Source organism: Dipodomys merriami, unplaced genomic scaffold (genome assembly GCF_024711535.1).
Source record: "Dipodomys merriami isolate MVZ:Mamm:240054 unplaced genomic scaffold, mDipMer1.0.p SCAF_112, whole genome shotgun sequence".
Classification (NCBI taxonomy): Eukaryota; Metazoa; Chordata; class Mammalia; order Rodentia; family Heteromyidae; genus Dipodomys; species Dipodomys merriami.
Window position 1 is genome coordinate 1264006 of NW_027202405.1, and position 16764 is coordinate 1280769.

The 16764-nt window shown below is 37.8% G+C and overlaps 1 protein-coding gene across 4 annotated transcripts in view; it reads right to left on the bottom strand.

Moving 5' to 3' along the window:
• Window positions 1-16764, bottom strand: part of Mcm9 (minichromosome maintenance 9 homologous recombination repair factor) — a 70373-nt gene that overhangs the window by 16277 nt on the left and 37332 nt on the right. For all 4 annotated transcript variants that reach the window (XM_070015324.1, XM_070015322.1, XM_070015320.1 and 1 more), the window contains exon 8: window positions 1112-1286. In XM_070015324.1, the coding sequence (XP_069871425.1) occupies window positions 1112-1286 (175 nt within the window). The remainder of the gene's footprint in view (window positions 1-1111; window positions 1287-16764) is intronic.

Genomic DNA, 16764 nt, shown 5'->3' on the forward strand with positions numbered 1-16764 from the left:
TGAATCATAATAATGAGACAGCAGGGTTGAAGATAAATAAACATCTGAAGCTATGGCGACAATGCAGTAACACAGCTGCTGTTTATATCCACTTGAATATGAACGAACTCATACTCCCCAAATCATGTTCAATAAAACAGTAGTTATGATAGTACAGAGAAATCCAGTGGCATGCCCAGCTAACAGGCATTGGAGCTGGAACCTCAGTATAGTCAGGAGGGTTCTAGACTCTTTAATTATTATGGTAATTCTGTCTAAGCCCAAGAAAAAGGAAAGGAAAAAAAGAAAAAAAAGAAAGGGCTCTTGATGTGTTCTCTGAACTTGTTCCATGTCATACCCAACAAGTCATGATATACTACTGTAAAACCATACTTTATGTACATTTTCTGCAACTGACTAGGCTGCAGTTAAATTAGCTGTGGCTAAGTTTGTGGCTAATTTACAATATCTCATAGGTTATACCTTAAATGTTATTCTTCAAGCATCCACAGTTATCTTATATAAATGTATTGCTACTCTAGATTTTAAGACCACAAAGGAAACCTACCTGATGTCGAGGCAGCTCTATCCACTGCTAAGTCTCTCTTGTACTGATTTTAAATAGATGTCCTTGACCTCCTAACCTTTAATACTAAAGGAAACTGAACAAGTCTAATTGCATTTCTACATCTGAGTTCTTAAAAATAATTACACATAAACACCTCTTCAATTATTTCTTCTAGATATGATGGAAAACATAGGTAACATATTGCAGCATCAAAAATCAACATTATGGTTAAATGACAAAAAAAAACCACCACTAACTTAGATATAAATATTGATTTCCAAGTTCCCACAGAGAATAAATTGAATTCTCTATTGAAAGTTCATGAACCCCTCTCATTAGTTAACTCAACCTATATCTATACCTTATTTTCCCCTCTCTTTTCTGTAGTAATTCACTTTTATTTCCTCATACCTTTATATTATAATAAGGAAACATTTTCATGAGTATCTTGCAGTGATAACTAATAATCTCTGAAAGGTTCCAAAACATTTTTGCCATTTTCTCCTAATGATGTATTAAATAATTTCAGTATGTCCACAGATTTTAAAACAAAGTAACACTTACCCAGCTTTAGCAACACTTATGGTTTGCTGCTCCATGGCTTCATGGATACTGGTTCTATCATGCTCTTTGAGGCTATTAAACTCATCAATACAGCAAAGACCCGCATCTGCAAGCACTAAGGCCCCTGCCTCTAAATTCCATTCTCCTGAGTCTTTTACAGCAGTTACTGTCAGACCTGAGGAAACAAGGAGGCTGTGTCACATGACGGTATCTCAGACTAAGCTGGCTTCAGGATGAATTCTACCAAATATTTGAGGAAGAAATAATGCCAGCTCTACACAAAAATTTCAAATACATAGAACAGGGAACACGGCCCAACTCATTTATTGAAGCTACTACTATAATGATACTAAGCCAGGCAAAAAACATTTTTAAAAAGCAACCAACAATAACAACACAAAAAACGACAGATCAATGTCCTTCATAGAGATTCAAAAATTCTCAACAAAATACAAATACAAAAAGTTCAATAATATGAAAAAGGTAACCAGGATATAAACTTTTTTTGTTTATATTATTGACAATATCAACTAATGAGGACTGGGAAGCAAAAGGAACTGTCATTCACTGTGGCTATGAATGCAGAAACAAGAACAATCACGGTGGAAGACAATGGTGATATTTTACAAAGCAAACAAACTCCTGTAACTCAATTCAGCAAGCTTACTCTTTGGTATTTATTTAAAGGATCTGAAAACTTATATTTACACAAAAATGTGCTTACAGATGTTTATAGAAACTTTATTCAGAATTGGCAACAAAATTGTTAATAAAATTGAGAAGCAATGAAAAGACTAAATACTGGATGATTCCAACCATATTACATTCTTGACAAGAACATAGTACAAAAACCAGGGGTTGAAGGGAGAGAGGATCAACTCTACCTTGTGAGAGGCAAGAAAAAAAGAAATATTTCTAATGTTTAAAATACAGCATTAATAAGTATTTAGCATCTTAAATGTTTATATTTAGGCAGTCTTTATTTGAAACTTTTGAATTTGAAGGAAGGAAGGAAAGAAGGAAGGAAGGAAGGAAGGAAGGAAGGAAGGAAGGAAGGAAAGAAGGAAGGAAGGAAGGAAGGGAGGGAGGAAAGAAGGAAGGAAGGAAAGAAGGAAGGAAAGAAGGAAGGAAGCCAGGGAACAGTGGAAAAGGGCCAGTTCATTTGTCTACTCGTAGAGCATGCTTGTATTCTACAATTCAAAAGTACTTGTTGTTAATATTCAAGTATGTGTTAAAGAAGAAAGCACAATGTGCTCAAACAGTGTATTGGTCAAGAATTAAATTTAGTTGTATAATAAGGTTTAATTACATTGTCCAACTCTCTGGAGCTCCATCCATTTCAATTCTGCCTCCCGCCCTGAAGGGGATAGTAACATTTCCTTCCCACTTGACATTTCTCTTTTAATTTCCTGGTTAGAACCCCCAATGGATAGAAAATTACATAAAGCCTTTAAGAAGTATAGTTGTCAGAAAAGGCTCTTTATTTTTATTCTACTTGGAGTTTGTTGAGCTTTTTTGGTGTACAGACAGGATTTTTTCTCAAACTTGGGGAATTTCTAACCATTATTTTTTCCAGCATTTTTCCTCTTCTCTCATTAGCCTTCTTACCCCATTATTTGTGTATTGGTCCCTGTAATGAATACATTTCTTTGCTTATCTGTACATTCATTCCTTGTTATGGCTTTACCTATGTTTTTTGGATTGTATAATTTTTACTGCTGTTTTGAAGTTTGCTGACTGTTTTTATCTATGATGAACCATCTCATAAAATTAGCTTGTTATTATACACTTCAAATCCAGAATTTCCATCCAGTTTTTAAGTCCTTTTAATTCTTTTTTTTTTTTTTTTGGGGTCCGGTCATGGGGCCTGAACTCTGGGCCTGGGCGCTGTCCCTCAGCTCTTCAGCTCAAGGTAGTGCTCTACCACTTGAGCCACAGCGCCACTTCAGGCTTTTTTCTTTTTGCCTATGTGGTGTTGAGGAATCGAACCCAGGGCCTCATGCATGCAAGGTAAGCACTCTACCACTGAGCCACCTTCCCAGCCCCAAGTCCTTCTTGTTGGTATTTTCTATTTGTTGAGACATTATCACCACACTTTTCTTGGTTTCTTTAGTTTTTTTTTTTTTAGTTCTGTTTTCTTCTGTTATATTGTTTGCAGTGCTGGGGACTGAACCCAGGTCCTTAAGCACGTGAACCAATCACTGCATTCCACTGTTTCTGTAGGTCTTTGAGCATATTTATAATGGCCGCATTGAAAATTTTGTCTATTAAATCTTACATCCATTCTCTCTCAAAGGCAGTTTCTGTTTATTCTTTCTGGGTGTGAGCCACATTTTTGTTTCTTTACATGTCTTATGGTTCTTTGGTTATTATTGATATTCTAATTCGTTTATTGTTTTAGTTCTTTATGCTATACACTTTCCCTCTTAATCGAGGTTATTTGGTTGATGTTATTTGTTTAGTAACTTAGCTAAACACTAAACAAAAGCTTAGTAAAGTCTCTATCTCTTCCCAATGCTTCCGATGTTACTCCTCATGGCATGTATATAGTAACCCTAGAATAATAATGTTTTTTGCATTTTTTTCTTTTAAGCAAGACTATGTATCCTAGGCTGGCCTTGAATTCACTGTCCTTTGGCCTTAGCCTCCTGAGTACTGAGATTACAAGCCTGGCAAGTTTTAGTTTTTTAAAAAATAAATCTTTTCTTCCTTTACTTAGGGCAATTCCAGAGACCATAAGCAGTTGGGTCATTTAAATAATTTCCACCAGTTTCGCTGGCTTCACTGAGGAGCCTGTCCATGGGGCTCCCCATATTGTCACTGCAGAAGCAGAACCCCTTCAGAGATTTTCTAGCCTTTCTTTCACCATTCAGTTGTTCCAAGTGTAGCTGCGGGAAGTGGTGCTGTGGCTCCAAGTGGTAGAAAGAGCTCAGAGACAGCACCCAAGCTCTGAGTTCAAGCTCCACAACCAACAATAACAACAAAAAGGCACATTCTAAGTGCAGCTGTTTACCAGAAGCCTCTGGTGCCAGCAGGCCTCTCTTCGTGTTTTTAAGGAACTTCTGTTAGAATGGGGCCACTCTTTCCATTTCTTTTTAGAGGAAATGTAATATTTATATAGTAAGTTCTACCCGTGGACTTAGTGATTGTGATGTTACAATATAAACAAATTTCCAGTCAACAATAAGATAAGCACTGTTGTTCTCCTTTGTTAATTTGTCTGTTGAAGTTTCAAAATACCTAATTAGACAATCCCAATTTTGTCCTGTAAAGAAAAGCTAAGAAAACTAAAGGTAAAAAGAAAAAAAAAAAAGTAAAGCAAGTAAGAAAGAAACAACAGAGTCCCAGTAAGATTTAGACCTATTATCCAAAATACAAAAATAAAAATGCTGGTCATTTGTTAAACCACTTTTGTTGGGGCTGTAAATTAACATACTCATACGGTAAGCAGTATAGAAATTCTCAAAAAACTATATAAAATAGAACTATCATATTTCCACCTAGCTAGTCTATTTATTTAATTGCCCTCACAACAAAGAAATGATAAATGCTTTAAGTAATATGCTAATTATCTGACTTGATCATTATACATTGAAAACAAGTATCACAGACTCATACTATATACCATAAGAACAATAGGTTAATTGAAAATTAAATTTAAATTAAAAAAAATAAAAGATTAAGAAATGATATCTCAGAAGAACTGGTGGGAAGGAGCCAGAGCACTAGGTTTACATTCATACATTCAAAGTGCTGAAAAAAGGCCAAAAACCTGTCAACAATGTTTTTGTTCTTTTTCCCTTTCCTTTTTTTGTCTGTGTGCCAGTACTGAGGCTTTAACTCTTGCTTGGCTTTTTCACTCAAAGTTGGCACTCTACCACTTGAGTCACACCTCTACTTCTAGCATCTTATTTAGTTAACTAGAAATGAGTCTATAGGATTTGTCTCTCTGGGCTGGCTTTGAACCATGCATCAATTCTTAGCCTCCTCAGTAGCTAGGATTACAGGTGTGAGCTATTGGTACCCAGTTTAATCAAAATTCTTACACTGGCAAATTGCAGTAATCATGCTTGCAATCCTAGCTACTCAGGAGGCTGAGATTTGAGGATCAAATTTCAGTTGGAGGCCAGCCCAGACAGGAAAGACTATGAGACTCTTATGTCCAATTAACCACCAAAAAGCCAGAAGTGGTAGACTTGAGACAAAAGGAGTTAAAATCATAGTCTAGGAGTTACCAAGGAAGACTTTGCTACACTGCTTTTATTTTCTCCCCAAATCTCCTGGGTTTGAGGAATTAACTGAATAGATTAAGTAGGTTTGCTAAATTAAGATATACAAGCCAGGTTCCAGTGGCTCCCGCCTGTAATCTTAGCTACTTAGGAGCTGAGATCTGAGGATCATAGTTTGAAGGTAGCCGAGGCAGAAAAGTCCATGAGACTCTTATCTCCAATAAACTACTCAGAAAAACCCAGAGTGGTGCTGTGGCTCTTGTGGTAGAGTGCTAGCCTTGAGCTGAAGAGCTCAGGGACAGTGGGCGCTCAGGCCCTGAGTTCAAGTCCCATGAATGACTGCTTCTCTCCCCCACCCTCCCCAAAAACAACCCACAAAACTTGGGAGCATCATAACTAGCAGATTTACCTTTAAAAAGATTACTCAATGCAGTCAGGAATTCATTATATATGCCACAAAATTAAATAAAATAGGGGAAGGGGTGACTTGAAGGAGGGTGAAAATGTTGAAGGTATGGTCAAGATGCACTGCATGCATAAAATTTAATACATACCCTAAAAAAATTATGAAAAGTGAGGAAAAGAGTAGGTTGGGAGGGATGGGTAAGAATGTTGGAAGAGGTGACATTGATCAAGAGGCACTGCACTCATAAACTGTTTTGTTGAATGGCAATTCCTTTGTATAACTACTAAATAATAATACAGATTTTTTGTTTGTTTGTTTTGGTCCGTCCTGGGGCTTTGAACCCTGGGCCTGGGCTTTCTTTGTCCCTGAGCTCTTTAGTTCAAGGCTAGTGCTCTACCACTTGAGCCACACCACCACTCTCAGTTTTCTGGTGGTTAACCTGGGCTGGCTCTGAACCTCAATCCTCAGATCTCAGCCCGCTGAGGAGCTAGGATTATAGGCGTGAGCCACTGGCACCCGTCACAATTTTTTTTTTTTTAAAGATTACCCAAGAATGTTCTTCAAGCTGAAAGCAAGTTACCCTAAATGGTAATTCGAATCCAAAAGAAAGAAGAACTAGTATAGACAAAGGTAATTATGTAAGTACGAAAAAATGTAAAGGCAAATTTCATTTCTAGGCAGATTTAAAAAGCAATTGTATAAAACTATATAAATCTAACATACTTGGTCAAAACAGCAAAGAAACTATAGGTAGGAGAAAAGCTACAATGGATTAAGGAAATGGCTACAGATGGTAATGTAAATCTCTAACAACAAATGCAGGGAACTAGAAAGTTAATGTAACTGGGGCTGGGCCTGTAATGTATTACATGGTATTTGCAAGGTCCTGTGCTCAATATCTATCACTTCTCACAAATTAATGTAAGAATTTCTACATAAACATGCTGTGCTTTTTTCTTATCTTCTTTAAAAAGCACACAGTTACATAAAGAAGTAAGTATAACAATGTATTGTTTCACTTGTAATATGTATCTGGCATGTACATGTATATACATGTATATATATATATATCTAACATATATATATATACATATATATATATATCTAACATCAAATTATAGCATCAGAAGGGGAAAATATCTAGAACTAAATGGGAAACGCTTTTGTATCTTACCAAAATGAAGTAAAAACAATAATCTATTTGCCTATATCTATCTATCTATCTATCTATCTATCTATCTATCTATCTATCTATCTATCTATCTACATCTGAAGTAGATTCTGAAAAGTCCAATCTCAACCACTAGGAAATAAATAGCAAACAGAAGAATAAATAATTATGATTTTCTGTAGCTCAGTAGGGTTTCAGTGATCCTTTATATTTCAAGATAGCTAGCAAAGTTCAAAAGTTCCTGACATTAGAAGGACTAATGACCCTGATTTGGTCATCACACATTGCATATGAGTTATCATACTTTACTCATAAATATATATATATTATGTCTTAATAAAAAGAAAAGAAAAATAACTCATTAGAGGATTTAAAAAATGTTGATCTACCTTATATATCACCCTGCACCAGAATCAACTCCAAATGGATCAAAGACCTTGAAGTCAAAGCAGACACTCTGAAAACATTACAGGATGGAATAGGAGAAACCCTAGGTCTCCTTGGCTCAGGCTGAAATTTTTTGAATAGAGACCCGGAAACACAACAAATCAAAGAAAGGTTGGACAAATGGAATTGCATAAAGTTGCAGAGCTTCTGCAGGGCAAATGACATAGCTAGCAAGATCAATAGAAAGCCCAGGGATTGGGAGAAGATCTTTACTACCCATACAACGGACAAGGGTCTCATATCTAAAATATACTTGGAACTCAAAAAATTAAACCCCCCAACAACAAATCCTCAAAGAAACAACTGCCCAATAAATAAGTGGGCAAAAGACTTAAAGAGAAACTTCTCTGAACAAGAAAGAAGGATGGCCAATAGACACATGAAGAAATGTTCAACATCCCTAGCCATAAAAGAAATACAAATCAAAACAACATTGAGATATCACCTCACCCCAGTTAGAACGGCAAAAATCAAGAACTCTAACAACAACAGATGCTGGAGGGGATGTGGACAGAAAGGAACCTTACTTCATTGTTGGTGGGAATGTAAACTTGTTCAACCACTTTGGAAAGCAGTATGGTGGTTCCTCAAAAGACTTCACATAGAACTCCCCTATGACCCAGCAATCCCACTGTTGGGCATTTACCCAAATGTTTACAAACAAGACCACACTAAAGCTACCAGCACAACTCTGTTTATTGCAGCATTATTTACCATAGCTAAGATATGGAACCAACCCAGATGCCCCTCAGTAGATGAATGGATCAAGAAAATGTGGTATGTATACACAATGGAATTTTATGCCTCCATCAGAAAGAATGACATTGCCCCATTTGTTAGGAAATGGAAAAACTTGGAAAAAATTATATTAAGTGAAGTAAGCCAGGCCCAAAGAAACATAGGTCCCATGATTTCCCTTATTTGCAATATCTAGTATATGTATGAGTCAAGCGGAAAAGGTCAGATAATGTGATGTCAGGAAAATGAACCCTTAGATATGTATTTTAATGTTTTTTTCTTTCATGCATGTGTTTCTAACACATTTATAAGATTATCTCTTTGTTGCTTTGTATGTCCCTCCCCCACAGTATAACCCCTGCTTTCACTATATTTGATGTCAGTATAACTTGTGGAGGAGATGGGGAAAAACCAGTTGTTTAAGGATACCTGTTGCAACAATGAGAAGTACAAGTTGTCATGTCCAAAACGAGCTTTACAACGTCGGGGCCAGGGGGGGGGGGAAGGGGGGGGAAGGAGAAGGATTGGGATTGGGGGGGGAGGGGGGAGGCTGGGAAGGGATGTGAAGGGTAAACCAAAGGAGGAGGCTGCAATGCTTGGTAAGAAATGTACACATTATCCTGCCCATGTAATTGTAACCCCTCTGTACAGTATGTTCACAAATAAAATTAAATTAAAAAAAAAAAGAATGCCTAAAATAGGGCTGGGAAGGTGGCTCAGTGGTAGAGCGCTTGCCTTGCATGCCTGAGGCCCTGGGTTTGATTCCTCAGCACCATATAAGCAAAAAGAAAAAAGCCAGAAGTGGCGCTGTGGCTCAAGTGGTAGAGTGCTAGCCTAGAGCAGAAGAGCTGAGGGACAGCGTGCAGGCCCAGAGTTCAGGCCCCATGACCGGACCCCCCCCCCCAAAAAAAAAAAGAATGCCTAAAATAAAAACTTGTAAAAAAAAATGTTGATCTAGAAAACATATCTTTCTTTCTTTCTTTTTTTTTTGTTTATTGTGGGGTCTGAACTCTGGGCTTGGGCACTGTCCCTCGGCTCTTTAGCTCAAGGCTAGCACTCTACCTCTTGAGCCACAGAGCCACTTCCGGCTTTTTCTGCTTTTATGGTTCTGAGGAATTGAAACCAGGGCCTCATGCATGCAAGGCAAGCACTCTACCACTGAGCCACCTTCTCAGGCCCCACAACCTTCAGACACATAGAAAACAAAAAGCAAAATGTAGACCCTAAACAGGTTACCGGTGGCACATGCCTATAATTCTAGCTGAGGCTCCGAGGATCATGACTCAAAGTCAGCACAGGCAGAAAAATCTCTATGATTCTTATCTCCAATCATCAAAAAGAGCTGTGTCTCAAATGGTAGAGCATTAGCCTTGAGAGAAAAAGTTCAGGAACAGTTCATAGGCCTTAAGTTCAAGTTCCAGGACCAGCACACACACATACATACACACTCACACACAATACACACATACACACACACAAAATGCTGATTTAATCCAGTCATATTAGTAATGTTAAATGGGAATGGATTGAGGAATACAATTAAAAGACATTAAGTAGACAGGTGCTAGTGGCTCATGCCTGAAATCTCTAGCTACTCAGGAGGCTGAGATCTGAGGATCATGGTCCAAAGCCAGCCTGGGCAGGAAAGAGACTTATCTCCAATGAGCTACTCAGCAAAGGCAATGTGGCTCAAGTGTTAGAGCACGAGCCTTGAGCAAAGACAGGCTCAGGGACAGATTCCCAGTCTGGCGTTCAAGCCCCAGGATTGGGGCTTGAGAAAAAAAAAAAAAAAGGCATAAACTGGAAGTATATCCAACTACATGCTCTCTTCAAGAGATATTTTATATTAAAAGAGGCACTTGAGATAAAAGCAAAAGGGTATGTGTGTAACAAGAAATTGGCTTATCTATACTATTATCAGAGGAAACAAAACAGATTCTAAGCTGAAAAATGATGCTAGAGATAAAGAAGTGCATTTCATAATGATAAGTGTCAAACCATCAGGAAAATACAACTAGGCAGATCACCAAAAGAAAAATAGACTTTTGACCCAACAGAAAAATATGCATTCTTCTTAAGTACCCAAGGAGCATTTTTAAGGTTAGGGCAAAAGATGTGCTAATGGAGAGAACCTTGAAAATTTTAAAATATCGAAAAATTTTTTTAAATGTGGTTTAATATCTCTGGAGTTAAATTATAAATCACTAGCACTAAGTACAGATAATTCACAAACAAGTGGAAATGAAACAAAACACCTCTAAATTATCAATGGGTCAAAGAAGAAATCAAATACAAATTTAAAGATGAAAGAAAACAAAGATACAACAGATCATAACTTGTGAGATACAGATAATAATGTTTAGAATGTAACTTATAGTTCTGTCTATAATACAAAAGAGCTCAAATCAATTATCTGAGCTTCTACTTTAATACACTGGAAAAGGGCTGGGAAGGTAGCTCAGTGGTAGAGCGCTTGCCTTGCAGGCCTGAGGCCCTGAGTTCGATTCCTCAGCACCACATAAGCAGAAAAACCCAAAAAAGCCGGAAGTGGCGCTGTGGCTCAAGTGGTAGAGCGCTAGCCTTGAGCTGAAGAGCTGAGGGACAGCGCCCAGGCCCAGAGTTCAGGCCCCACGACTGGACCCCCCCCCAAAAAAAATACACTGGAAAACAGAGCAACTCAAAGTAAGCAGAAGAAAACCAATAATGAAGATAACAGAAACTAAAGAATGGAAGAGAAAAACAATAGACTAAGAAAACCAAAAGTTTGTAAACTTTTATATAGATTAAGTGAAAAACAAATAAAATTCTAGACTCAAAAATCAAATATGGAAAATAATAATTGACATTACAAAAGTAAATGTGATTTTAAGTGTTAGGTATTTAAAGAGGCTGCTCTGAATGGCAGGCAGACTCCTCCCTCCTTTCAGCCAAGTCTCTGCCTAGTACCTGCGTTACCTCGGCAACTAGCACACTAGGAGGAGGTCACATCCCATCCCTCTGAGGTCAAGTCCAGATCGCATGTGGACACACCCTTCTCCCACCTGGTCCCACCTCCCTTTACCTGGCCACACTTCCCTTCCCCCCTCCCCCGCCAGATAAGGCATGACCTGGGGCCAGACTTCCTTTTTTTTCCAGCCAAGTGGAGTGCCAACCTGGTCGGTGCCAGCCAGTCCACGGAATATACCTAGCCCTTGCTTGAATAACACCTGATGGTGTTGCTTTTACTCAGCAGCCTCTTTAAATACCTAACAATAAGAAAACATTATGAATCATTGTATGTCAATTCATTAGGTAATAGATGAAACTAGCAAACTCCTTAGAAAGACACTACCACTAAAACTGACAAGAAAAAAAAGAAAAAGAAAATCTGAATAGACTTACAACAAGAGTTGAATGAGTAATCAAAAAGCTACGCACACAGCTTCATGATAAATTCTATTCAACATGTAAAGAATCAAATGCCAACTCTTCACAAATTCTTCTTGAAAAGAAAAAGAAACATTTCTAAATTCAGTCTATGGAGTTAGTACACTCAAAATTCATGAGGTTAGAATTTTTAGTGTTCTACATACTAAAGTCAGACAGAGACATCACCAGAATGTTAAGTACCTGACACTGCTAGAATACTAAACATGCAGGATACTAAATTTACAGGAGGCTAGTATCTTTTTTTGCATATAGATGCAAAATTGTTCAACAAAATACTAGCAAATAGAACCAGTATACATATACAAAAGGATTATATATCATTATCAGCACGATTTTCTCCAGAAGTACAAGGTTGGCTTATCATCTAAAAGTCAATCGATGCATTATCCTCATATTTTTAGACTATGGGACAAAAAGCACATGAGTATTTCAGTTGAAGTAAAAACAGCACTTAACACTACTTTATAAGAACAATTGAAGCAGGAAAAAAAGTATCTAATAAAGAACTCAGGATGAACAACACCATTTTTAATAGTGTGAGATAGTCTTCTCACCATGATCAGAAATAAGGCTGGGATGTCTGTCTGCTATCACTATGTCTATTCAGCCTTGTGCTCAATGCTCCTAGACAAGGCATTTGGGACAAAAATATACACTAAGCACTTAAAAAAATGGAAATAGTAAAACATTTCTATTTATAGAACTTTTTTGCAGGTGACATGATCTTATTATAGAAAATGCTAAGCAATCTACTAAAATTTTATAAGAACTAATAAAGTCAAAAGACCAAAGACTACAATAAAAAGTATGTTTATATGCTTGCAAGTAAAATCCAAATAGATAAAGGAAATATTTCTATCTACTATAGTATAAAAAGGAAATGCTGGGGCTCGGAAGGTGGCTCAGTGGTAGAGCACTTGCCTTGCATGCATGAGGCCATGGGTTAGATTCCTCAGCATCACATAAGCAAAAAGAAAAAAGCTGGACATGGTGCTGTGGCTCAAGTGTTAGAGTGCTAGCCTTGAGCTGAAGAGCTGAGGGACAGTGCCTAGGCCCAGAGTTCAGGCCCCACGACCAGACCTCCCCCCCCAAAAAAAAGTAAACACTTAAGAATAAATTGTTGCTGGGTGCTGGTGACTCACACCTGTATATATTAGCTACTTAAGAGGCTGATATATGAGGATCATGGTTCAAAGCCAACCTGGGCAAGATAGTCCATGAGAATCTTATCTTCAAATAACCACCAGAATTTGAGCTTCTGCTGCTAGCGTTGAGTAGAAAAGCTCAGGGACAGCACCCAAACCCTGAGTTCAAGCCACATGACTGACAAAAAAATAATAATAATAAATTGTTGTAGTACAAACCCCTTTGCACAATTACTTAAATATAAATCAATTTAAAAGAAAAATAACCAAAAAGACTGAGCTTATATTCTAAAATTTACAATATTGTTGAAAAAGTTAAAGGTTGACTACATGAATGAAAGGAATCCATGCTCACTGACTGGAAGATCATGACTAAGGGGCAGTAAACCTCCAAGTGTTCTACAGATTTCAGCTTCTAACAAAATCTCAAGGCTGCTGTACAGCACAAGATGATCTAAAAATTCATATGCAAATTCAAGGGATCCTAAATAGCCAATCTTGAAAGAACAAATGTAGAGAATTCACATTTCCTCATTTCAAAAATTTCTATAAAGCAACAGTAATCAAGACAATGTGATAATGATATAAGAATATAGATCAACCAAACACAATTGTCCAGGAATGCACTTAGATCCTTAAGACAAATTCATCTTTGGTAAGAGTTCCAAGCCTATTCATTGGGGGCAAACTGTTTTCAACAGATGCTGTTTGGAAACACCCCCATGAAAAATTATGGATTTAGACCTCCTACTTCACATTGTATATAAGAACTAATTAAAACTGGATTAAAGACCTAAATGTAATATGCTAAAAGCATAATATCCTTAAAACAAAACAGATGTAAATTTTTTTGATCTTGCATCAGGTGATGTTTTTCAGAAATCATATAAAAATACAAGTCAGAAAAGGTAAAATAGATAAAGTAGACTCCATCAACATTAAAAGCTTTAAGGTGAAATGGTATTACCAAGAGCATTAAATGATGATTAATGGAATGAGTAAAAAAAAAAAATGCAACCCATGTATTTGATGAGACTTGATCTAGAATATATATCTTTTTTTTTTTTTTTTGACAGTCCTGGGGCTTGAACTCAGGGCTTGAGCTTCTTTTTGCTCAAGGCTAGTGCTCTACCACTTGAGCTACAGAACCACTTCCAGCTTTTTCTGTGTATGTGGTGCTGTGGAATCGAACCCAGGGCTTCATGCATGCTAGGCAAGCACTCTACCATGAAACCACATTCCAAGCCCCTGATCTAGAATATATAAAATGCACAATTCCAGAATTAAAAAAAATAAGAAGTGCCAGGTGCTGGTGGCTCACGCCTGTAATCCTAGCTACTCAGGAGGCTGAGATTTGAGGATCACAGTTCAAAGCCAGCCTGGGCAGGAAAGTCCATGAAACTCTTATCTCCAATAAACCACCAGAACAAACCAGAAGTGGCGTTGTTGCTCAAGTGGTAGAGCGCTTGCCTTGAGTTGAAGAGCTGAGTGACAGCGCCCAGGCCAGTGTTCAAGCCCCATGACCGGCCCCCCCCCCAAAAAAAAGTATCAATTAAAATACACAAAATGGGTAAGGGTAGCTTAGGCCTGTAATGCTAGCTACTCCTAACTACTCAGGAGGCTAAGATTTGATGATTGCATATTGGACCCAGCCCAAGCAGAAAAATCCATAACACTCTTATCTCCAGTTAATCAGAAAAAAGAAGCTGGAAGTAGAAATGTGGATCAAGTGGTAGAGTGCCAGCTTTCAGCAAAAAAGCTAAGTGAGAGCACAAGACTCTGAGGTTCAAGTCCCAGTACTGGTGTGTACACACACACACACACACACACACACACACACACACACACACACACACACACACACACACACACACACACACACACACACACACACACACACACACACACACACACAATTAAAAAAAATCTAAATACTTTTCAGAACATATACAAACGACCAATAAACAAATGGAAGATGTTCAACATCTTTAACCAAAATGCAAATCAAATTGTGATACTACTTCAAACATTAATTAGTATGGCTATTCAAGGACAAGTGTTGATGGTAATGTGAAGAAGTTTCAGGGGACGACACTCTTCCATTGCTGGTGGGAATGTATAATGGTATAGATACTATTGAAAAGTCTGGTAATCCCTCAAAAGGACACAATTGAGTAATATCATTCCTAAGCAAAAACCAACAAAAGTGAAAATGTGTCACATGCAAAAATCTGTACACAAATGTTCACTGTGACATTATTCAAAATGGTCATGAAGTAGAAAAGCTCAAAACAACTGCTGTCAGAGAAATAAAACATGATATATGTTTAATGGATGATTACTTGGTAAAACAAAGCAATTCAGTATCAATAAATGCTAAAACATGAATGAAGACATCATGCTTTGAAAGATGCTGGTCACAATCACATATATTATTCCATTTACACAAACACCCATTATTGGTAAATCTATAGACAGAAAGCAATAATTCAGCAAAACACATGAGAGGGATGACTGAGCAAGACGCATGTACCCCTCAGGAGTCGATGGGGGAACCAATTAAATGACTCCCTGTAACACATGTGCAACTATTGGCCAATGGAACAGGGAGCACTCCCTAAGGGGGGAGTGGGCAAGGAATCTTAGATATGGGGAGAGTAAACAAAGAAATACTGTCAATGCCTAGTTCCTGAGGTCTGTCCTTGTACATGAGTCTATTCGCTGTTCCTTTTGCTTTTAAATAAACCTGCTTGGTCAGCTTTTAATTCTTTTCTGCCCTTTCATGTATTACTATATCTTGTCTAAAATACCTTTTTGAAATGATGAAAAGTATCCTAAAATAGTCTGTGATGATGACTGTACAACTCTGTCCTAAAAAACAATTGATGCAGACATTTTAAAAAAGTGAACCACATAGTATGTGAATTATATCTCAATAAAACTGTTATTTGAAACATATTACTATCTATCTAATCATACCAGAGGGTACTTGGAGGGAGATTCTTTGAAGGTTAGTCTCGGAGGTTCAGCAAGAACAAATGGCATCAAACAAACATTTACCCTCTAATTACCTATTAGCTCATTTGTGAGACCTGCCCTCTTGCTTCCCTTCCTAGTTTTTTGTCTCTTTCTAATGACTGCATATAAGGCCTCCAATCTCACAAAGCCTACTTGCCTAGCTTCTGCTAAGCATAACTCCATCTAATGTCATTTGTCTCTATAGTAACCAACTACAAAGAGCTGCTTTGCTGAGCAGTGGCTTTGTGCAAGCAGTGGTCTAGCCTAGAGATGTTTTACAGATTTGAGTGCTCTATTGATCACTACTTTCCCCCTGGTATCAAGCAAAGAGAAGGACATCTGATGCATGGGAGAGGCAATGGGTTAGAGAATGGATGAATAAAATGTAAAAGCTAAAAAATGAACTGTAATGAAGACTGATAAGCTTGATTTCAAAGCAGATAAAGAAGATATGAGAAAACAAATAATTATGAGACATTTCCACTTGTATTCTTCTGGTGAAAAACCAATATATTAATGCCAACAAATTGTTGGCAATAAACATGGGCCTTCAGAAAGCTGAATGATATAGTTTGCAGCTAAATAAAGGGTGTTTAACTGTATTGGCAAATTACGGATAATGGATCATAAATCTTCAACAAACTTCTAACTCCATTTTTTTTCTTTTTGGGGTGTCCGGTCGTGGGGCCTGAACTCCGGGCCTTGGCGCTGTCCCTCAGCTCTTCAGCTCAAGGCTAGTGCCCTGCCACAGCGCCATTTCTGGCTTTTTTCTTTTTGCTTATGTGGTGCTGAGGAATCGAACCCAGGGCCTCATGCATGCAAGGCAAGTGCTCTATCACTGAGCCACCTTCCCAGCCCCGTAACTCCATTTTTACTAATAAAGTAGAAGACAATGGGAGGGGGTTCATTTCATGTAACAGACCAGGAAACCTTACAAAATATATAATGATGCATTCCAAAATGTAATCTGACCCCTGCCCTTTCAAAACATCCTCTTTGCAATGGGAAGCAGGATGCCCATAATGCTTCCATGGGAGGAGTCCCCAGCTCAGCCTTGGCTGAGTGTGTAC